A 9,190-nucleotide genomic window follows, 5' to 3' on the forward strand; every position below is an offset into this window, starting at 1 on the left:
TCCAAATCTTTCCATTTGAATTTAGAAATTTAGACACAAAATTTCAAAATTCTAACCATACGGATGAGTCTAGAATGATCCAAATAGTTGGAAAGCACCATTTGATTGTTGAAATCGGACTCCAAATGGCTTAAATCAAGCCTGACAAGAATCTGAAAAAACAAACTATCCTGTTCGTCTAGCTCGTGAGATGCACGCGCGGCAGTGGCGTCTGTGGCGCGTGTGTTACACGCGCTACTGCTGTTGGGTGCGTGGGTGCGTGTCTGGCGCATGAAGGACACGCGTAGAGAACCTTCAAGGCGCGTGAGAGTGTGTATTACACGCGCCTTCCTCCTTCTGGGCGCGTGAGGTTCAGTCGTCTTCAACTTCGGATGCACGTAAGGGCGCATGAGTTGCAGTAGATGCACGCGTCGATCTTCTCATGGCGCGTGTGGGCTCTTCTGACCTCTGTTTTCAATTCCGTTTGCGGCAACGGATTCATCTCGACGCGAGGAACACCCTGGAGTTGTCAAAAATTAATTTTGACCAACTTGAATTTTTAGACAGCTCGAACCAGAGCTCTAATACTAATTGTTGCGCACTTCAGCCTGTCCAAAAATTCACACAAGATGATATTTAAGTGGTTCAGCAAATTGTCTACGTCCACTGGAGCCTCTTTTATAGAATTTGTACGAGATTTACAAAAACTCTATAAATTTCTATCTCTCTCCCACATCCCTCTTTCTCTCTGTTTTTCTTTCTCCCCCTACACCCTTTGCACAATTAAGCTCTCCTATTTATAGGAGAGCAACCCACTTTCGGTGCAGTAATTTGCTGCATCAATTACGTAGATTTTGTGTGTGCCTAATAAAACAAAAGCACCAAACGGTGCCTAATAAACCAAAGTACCAAACGATGCATGTGCAGCAGGCCACTTGGATGGCTTTCAACACCCCGATGCACATAATGGAATTAGTTCCATAGCAGTCTTATTGATCTTGGAGGATGCGTTAAAGCAAAGAGTTGTTAGTAATGGAGATACCTTTGTGGGGATTGTGTATGTGGTTGAACTGGTCTAGTCGATTAAGGGATGAGAATTTTTTGCTTAGTGCAAAAATATTATAACCCCAAATTTAGAGCACTACACATGTATGGTAGATCTTCTTTGTCATTCAGGCCATCTATTATAAGCTGAGGAGTTTGTATAAGAGATGCCTATTGAAGCAGATGGGGTTGTCTAGACTCTGGGGAGCTTTTCTTAGTGCCTGTGGGCTCTGGATAGACATGAATGTGAGTGGGAGAGTGGCTGAGAGGATGTTCAGTTTGTATCCTAAGCCAATATCCGCTTCTGTTATTCTGTCTGGCATCTATTCTGTTTTTCTCCATCCCTTTTGGCTCATGACTTGATTATAAATTTTGGATTGCTAACAAATCAATTGGAATTTTGAGAAATTATTTATCTGAAACTATTAGGCTAAGGTATATTTTCCTCCATTTGTATATGTTTATTATCTCTTTGGTTCTATAATCTTGGTAGATGCACATCTGCGATAATTTGCTCAGGCTATTGGGCTTTTAGTATTAAGCCCCAGTAGCAAATCTCCACATTTATGACTTGGGTAGGCATAAGCTTTAATTTGTTTAAAAGGGTCCTGGTTTGAGTTTGCAAATGTGACCATGTTCTTTTTCCCTTGGTCAACCGTTTATGATTGTGTTAGAATTGATGCTTTCAACTGTTCATGAATGGGTTCAGCTCATGTAATAGGCTCTTGAACGCTGACCCATACAACATGGTGACAACCAGAATATTTCAAATTGACCCTCTTTGATATGTTTGTAATTTCAATTGAATGGCTGTGAATCAATCATCAGGCATATTGGATTATTACAACTAATTGACATTGGTTGATGCTGAATGGGTTAGAAGGATATATTCTTTTTCATAATTTATTCTATGTGAAGCCAAAAAGCATTTCTTTTTATTCTTCTCGTACCTAATAATGATGCTAATGATGATGAAAAACTAGCTGTTGGTTGTACTTTTGGCAAGCAAAAATCCGTTTGTCCCCCTAGAATACAGTGCAACCCTTTCTTCGAAGTTTGTTTATCCAATTGGCACTGCTATTTGGCATACATTCTTTGAAATATTGAAAATGAAGATAAGTGTGTTTTTATCTGTTGACTCTTTTAAATCTACCCCCTCCCTCAAACAGGGGAAAATGGCTCCTTGCCACTCTTCTCCCTTCCATCTATGAATAGTGAAATTCCAAAAGGAAGTTATCTTTAAAGAGCTCATATAACTATCCTGATGGATCATTAAAGTGATGCTCACTTTGTTGACAAAGGATGGTCTTTATATAGATAGTGATGCTGCTAGGCAATAAATTGGAGTTGAGCTTAGGTTACCGAGTCGATGCGTATGCAGGAGCACGCATCAACTCTTAAGTTGCCATATCGTTTTCTTTTTTCAGGAGTTACTAGAGGTAGTGATGCCTCTTATCAAGGATAACGAACTATGCAGTACTAAAGCAAAGATGACCATGAATATAAATGAGTTGGTAACGAGAAGTGTATTTAGACATAAAATGGGCATGAATTTTACTAGTGCCTTATTTTCAAATGAGTAACATTTTTTCAAAAGAAGGAATAAATTAATAGTCTCTTTGTTGCATGCATAGCTAAATTTCAAGAATTTATGTAATTTCATTAGTTTATATCTTGCACTTAATTGAAAATTTTACTTTTCTTAAGAGGGTGGAATGATTGACATCAGTGCAAGATGCTGTTTCTTTTTCTTCCTCTCATTTTTTCCCTTGTGATGAGATGCTGTTTTGGGCAGCTCATCATCATGGGATTTCAAGCCATTACACGAAATTCGAAATGGCATTGCTCAATTAGCCTGCTTCATTCTCTTAAGATTTGCATTTCAACAAAGATTCCTTTTTATAGCTTTAGCTGCCTTTACTGTCACAAACAAACCTCTTGGAATGGCACAAAATATTGCCTAAAAGACAATATACATATGCAAATGTACTTCTGGTACGTAAGCATTGTAAAAGATAAACCTAAGATCATGTATTTGTATGGTATACAAACTTTGTAACTGGATTCTCTAAATAATAATATATCCTCTGCACAATACGTAGCGAAGTGAATTGAGCCTACAAACACTGTTATTTCTTGACTTTATCATGTACCAAGAGCCTAGTGGCCCACGTTTGATCCTACGGCCTCTCAATCATTCCTTATTTTGTCTTCTTCTTCTTACTGCCCCCCTGGCCCCGCCCCCGGTCGGGCGGTCGGGGGGTTTGGGTAGCGAGATGCTCCATTACTATTTAATATTTTATTATTACTTTTCACAACTTTTTATTACTATTCAATATTTTATTATTACTTTTTCACTCATTTTTCATTATTATTCACAAATCATTTGAGATCATCTCACTACCCAAACGTAGCATTAGGGCTAGTTTTAGTACTAGAGTATTCTGATAATACTCTACTACTATTCATTATTTTATCATTACTTTTCACATACTTTTTATTACTTTTTACAAATTATTCACCACTATTTAATATTTTATTATTACTTTTTCACTACTATTTACAAAATATTTGAGATCACCTCATTACCCAAATGCAACGTTAAACTCACCAAAGATAATTACTTACTTTGGAAGACCCAACTTTGTCCATATTTACATGACAACAACTTTTCGGCTATGTCGATGGGAGTGTATTACCTCCCTTTCAGTTTATTGATGGTGCTCCTTATCCAGTGTTTACTCAGTGGTATCACCAAGATCAGGTTCTTCTTAGTCTCCTAGTTTCCTTTCTTTCTGAAGGGGTTCTAACCTAGGTAGTTGGCCTCAATTTTTCTCGAGCTGTTTGAATAGCCCTTGACATGTTTTCTTCGGTGTCTCATGCATGAATTACCCGCATTCGGTTTCAACTCTTTACATTAAAGAAAGGTGATTTATTGATCTTAGATTATTATCAAAAGGTCAAAACATTTCAGTTACCCTTGCTGCCATTGGCAAATCTCTTGAAGACTAAAAAGTAATTTCTTATTTACTGGTTGGTTTGTCCAAAGCTGACACATCTTTATGTGTATACAAGGATACCTTGGCCACAATTTATTTCCTTGTATATGTTGTTGACATAGTGATCACCAACTCTAATAATCATGTTCTTACCTCTCTGATTACATCTCTTAGCTTGGACTTTGCAATTAAAGACATGGGCCAATTACACTATTTTTTTGGGTATTGAAGCTAGCTTCCTTCCATCTAGTCTTTTTCTTACACAACAGCGTCCTCAACCTTCTCAAGTTAACAAACATGCTCGACACCAAGCTTGTTTCTTCACCCATGTCAACTGCTTACTATCTTTCTCTACATGATGAGGATCAAGTTGAAGATGAGCACCTGTATCGCAGCACAATGGGAGATTTATAGTACCTTAACAAGACCAGATATAAGCTTTGCTGTCAACAAGGTATATCAATTCATGCATCATCCAACCAAGCACCACTGGACTACCATAAAACGAATTTTAAGGTATCTGAAGTCCTCCATTACTCTCGGCTTGCTACTAAAAGTAAGTCCATCTTGTACTTTGGTTGCATACTCAAACACCGTTTGGGCTATCTCTTCTAAGGATAGACGATCAACAAGTGGCTATGATATATTTTACGGTAATAGTCTCATCTCATGAAGTTTGAAAAAGCAATCCACTATTGCCCAATTGAATACAATGATAGAGTATTGAGCCAGCGCTGATGCCACAACATAGTTAATTTGGATACAATCACTACTGAAGGATCTTGGCATATTTCTACTTCACCACCCAGTTCTTTGGTGTGATAATGTAGGGCTACTTATTTCACAACTAATCCAGTCTTCCATACTCGCACAAAGCATGTGAAATTGGATTTTCATTTTGTAAGGGAATGAGTATCACAAGGAAGTCTAACTGTCCGTTTTCTATCAAGTAAGGATCAGCTCACTGACATACTTATAAAACCACTCGACTCTCAACTCGATTTATTTCTTTGCAGGAGAAGCTTCATGTGGTGGCAGGACCGGCTTAATATGTTTCGAGACCTAAGGCTCAAATTTTGAATGAGGCTTTTAAAAATAAAAATAAAAAATTAAATTAAATAAATTTATTTTTATTTTTATATTACATTTTTATTTATAAATTACACCTATAATTTTGCAAAGTAAAATTACTGATTAAGATTTTATACCATATTTTCAATTGATAACTAACTTTATTAGAAAATTTTTGATTTAGAAAGAATTTGATCAAATCTAGTTTTACAATATATGCTTTAGACTCTTAAGGCCCGTTAGGGAACATAACTCTCCTAAGGTATTTTCAACTATTTTCAAATTCAATTTTTCTTTTCTCTCATTTCATAAAACCCAATAAAATATCTTAACTTAAACTATTTAACTACTATTTACATATATTTTGTGATATTTTTAGTATCCAAACAAGCTATAAAAGTAATTATAATCATTATTGTTAATAAAGTTCTATAAAAAACCTATACATTTGGGAAAAGGTGGATTATACAAAAAATTTTATGAACACTCAAAAATTAGATTTTACTATTTATAATTTTTACATTATATATTAAATTACTAATAACAAAAGAGAAGTGTAGTCTTAAAATGAGAGTGCTTGAAATAATTATTATGTGGGATACTTTTAAATCTAATAAGAACATAATATCTATTTAATACTTTTAATATTCTCTCATTGAGTGAATTAATTTTTTTTTAATCAGGTATTTCTTTTCTTTTTAAAAAATTATATTTAAATTATTTTATTTTTGGACCTTCCATGAACCTTAGGCAATTTGCCTAACTCAAATGGCAGAGCTTGCCTGTGTGGTGGATCCACAGTTTAGCTTGAGGGGGCGTGTAAAAGATAAACCCAAGCAAGTCGAGGATAAGACCGAAGATCTAGAGACAGAGTGTATCTATAGTGCAATCGCTAGATAATATATTTGTATAGTATACAAACTATTTGACTTGATTCTCTATATAATATTATATCCTTTTCACAATACATAGTGCAGTGAATTGAGCCTACAAACACTGTTATTTCTTGACTTTAACAAGCATGAACTATAGATACATGCATTGATGCATCAACGGTTTTGGATTAAGATTTTTGGACACCCATCGTTTGTGACAACAGTAGAATGGGACCTAATATGATCTAAATTGATTTCTTCAATCTTTTACATCATTACGTACTTTCATTAGTTGCAAGCTGCAAATGTTTGGATTTCTCATCATTATTTTCCAAATCCCATTTGTTTGGTTCTTCCATAATTCCTCGTTTCCTGTACTTGCAGTAGAGAATGAGCTGAAGAATGCCTAAAGGACAACCAACCAGATTCGGGGCCTGCCGAAGTTTAGAAATGCAGGTCAGAAAATCTAAGTGTCTGATATTTTAACAGGATATATATTTTTAAAATAGAACTAAAGCTCAATGATGATACAGACCGCAAGAAATAGATCATGGCCCAGTAGTCCATAAGCCATCCAAAGTGAACTAGCAAGGAAAGAGAAAAAAGATAGGTAGAACGGCATGAATTCCACGCTCTTTGTAAGTATGACTTGCTTCTGCAATAACAAGATTCAGGGATACTGAGAGTGACAGTAGATTCTTGTGCCCAAGAACAAAAATTTAACAGAAAATATGAACTTAAAATGAAGTGGCATGAATATATGTGACATCTTGCATGGATGTGAAACGAAAAAAAATCTCCATGTCTTCTGTTGCCGTCAGGTTTCTCTAGAGAACATTTTCTTGAAAATTAATAAATTATGAGAAGCAATGACTCACCACAACCACCAGTGGTGAACCATACATTGCTACAGAGGCCACTAGACCCACACTCCCAACAAACAGCTTTCGGTGACGGTGATCATGGAAAGCAAAAGATGAGACGATCAAGGTGGTGCAGGAGACTAATATAACAGGTGTCACTGTCACGGCTACCTTCATCTGCAGTAACCAGATGGTATTCATACTTCAATATTCTCCTCACTTAAATATATGCATGCGTGTGTGCAGTATTTTAAGCAACATGGAAATCTCTGCAGCTTTCCAAGAAAAAAAGAGAATGCATGATGAATGAATTAAACAGTGTGTTCTGTTCATGCATACATTCAGTGCATAGGAATTAGAATTATTTTTCTCATGTTTTTGTGGTAACGTTAGCATATCAAGTATACATGCAAAACTTGCCTTTCCTCTAGCTGAAGCGAACCAAAAGTATATGACTACAAAGGAGAACTCGAGAAGAATCCCTAGACCATTGATAGAAACAACAGGAAAGTTTTCCCACCCGTGGCTTACAACTGGCAATCCATACCAAGTATAAAGGAGACAGTTTAATAGTGCAATGATATATGGAGCACAAGAAAACTCCTCTGTGCTTTTCTTCCTTATGACTCTTGAAAAAGTTAATCTGAAAATATAGTATAACCATAATAAAAAGGGTTAATTACGTTCGTCAAATGATTTAATCTATCAAGTATTACTCACTGGAATTGAATTATAAGATGAAGTAAGTGATGCAGTATATTAGCATGTTGACATTACATGGGAGCTGCATAGAGTAACAAAGAAGCAGCATTGCCTGCAATAAACATCGTGCCAATATAAATATTAGGTGAACTTTTAGTGATATTTGGTCATCAGTAATGCTTGGGAATTGGGAAGATAAACAGAGAAGAAAATACCAATGACCCCGACTGCCAAGCGCAACCTGTCTCCCATATTAGGCCTGGAAAGAGGGTCTTGAGATAAACAAATTGTCCCAACAGCAAGGTTCTCTAAAACAAATACTTAAGACTACTTGGTCGACTGTTTAACGCTCTTCAGGGAATATATATAATGGAGAGACAGAGAAGAGAATGATAAAAATTGAAAGAATTAGAAGTGCTTTCAACGTCTTTGTAAACTTGTGGATGGAAACAACTTGTTCTAATGGGGAGCTTTTGTTTCAGTTTCTTTAATAACAAAAGCTTCACGTAGACTCCTGTTGTTGTTACACACACTTACATACAGAGAGACAACAAGAAGGGAATTGCTAACTGTTTTGGTTCTCTCGTGACTGGCAGATGTCATCAGATTCCCACTATTCTGTTGACAGTAATATTAAGGTGTTATTTGATAATAAATTATAGGGAATATTTGGTATGAGAAGTCCTTTCTGCTTCTTGTTTCCGGAGCATTTTTATTTGCTAGCAATTTGTTAGAATACATTATTAATAGCAGTACTAGTCCTGTTTTAACTACTGATGATGTGGCTTCCTGCAATTTCATTAAGACTCGGTACTTAATGTAAAAATGCATTGTAGACTCATTGAGGTTTCATAATTTTCAAACCTTTGCATTTTGGAAAGAAGCAGAACGTTTACAGTCACAAAATTTCTCAGAGTAACAATTTAGCAAAATAATATCAGTCTTTTTCTGTCAATGGAGAAGCTTTTGGCTGTCCTCCATTTATTTTGCTTTGACAATTTTAAAATCCTATCTCTTCAAATCAAACAGTGGGGTTCTGATGCTTAATTGTGTCATGGTTTCAAGTGCTCGAATGTTCTTCTGTTATGCGACTATACTTATATAATTTTAGTAAATTTGTGGTTAATATACTTTTGGAAATGTATTTATTTTCCTTCATCAAATCGTCAATATTATGACTAACTTTGTATTTGGATGGTGATCTGCCTTATAAGTTAACAAGAGGGTCTCTTCATGAACCTGGTACACTTTTTGGTAGGTGGAGTCAATTCCCACTTGTTGATTTGGATTCATCATGTACTGCTCAGATTGCGCAGGTTTTAACACTAGTTGCGCCAAGTGTATGGAATTTCTGTTGCCTAGAAGGTGATTGATACTTAATAGAAGCACCATTCTTGGTGTTTACAAGCGAATGATAGTATAAAGAATATGTTCCCAGGTAAAGAAACAAAGAAAGTGCATTTTGTTTGTAATGTCAAGAATAGAATCACCTTAATACCCTGCACTTGGTATAATATACATGTGCCCATGCACTTCACAAGAACCTCGAAACTCAAAGAATTGTTGAACAATTACCATAACCTTCAAAATGGTTATATGAATATCAGAAAATTCTTTTCATTTGATGATTGGTTCCAATCAACACTAAAACAACAGG

General features: G+C 35.8%; 1 protein-coding gene across 1 annotated transcript; it reads right to left on the reverse strand.

Moving 5' to 3' along the window:
* Positions 1-6,065: 6,065 nt before the first annotated feature.
* Positions 6,066-7,980, reverse strand: LOC122311201 (bidirectional sugar transporter SWEET3). The gene is made up of 6 exons (XM_043125642.1): positions 7,749-7,980; positions 7,609-7,645; positions 7,252-7,474; positions 6,847-7,008; positions 6,504-6,623; positions 6,066-6,402 (listed from the first exon to the last, which is right to left on the reverse strand). The coding sequence occupies exons 1-6, from the start codon at positions 7,783-7,785 to the stop codon at positions 6,244-6,246; spliced, it is 738 nt and encodes a 245-aa protein (XP_042981576.1). The 5' UTR covers positions 7,786-7,980; the 3' UTR covers positions 6,066-6,243.
* Between the last annotated feature and the right edge of the window lie 1,210 nt (positions 7,981-9,190).

This window comes from Carya illinoinensis, chromosome 5 (assembly GCF_018687715.1).
Source record: "Carya illinoinensis cultivar Pawnee chromosome 5, C.illinoinensisPawnee_v1, whole genome shotgun sequence".
Lineage (NCBI taxonomy): Eukaryota > Viridiplantae > Streptophyta > Magnoliopsida > Fagales > Juglandaceae > Carya > Carya illinoinensis.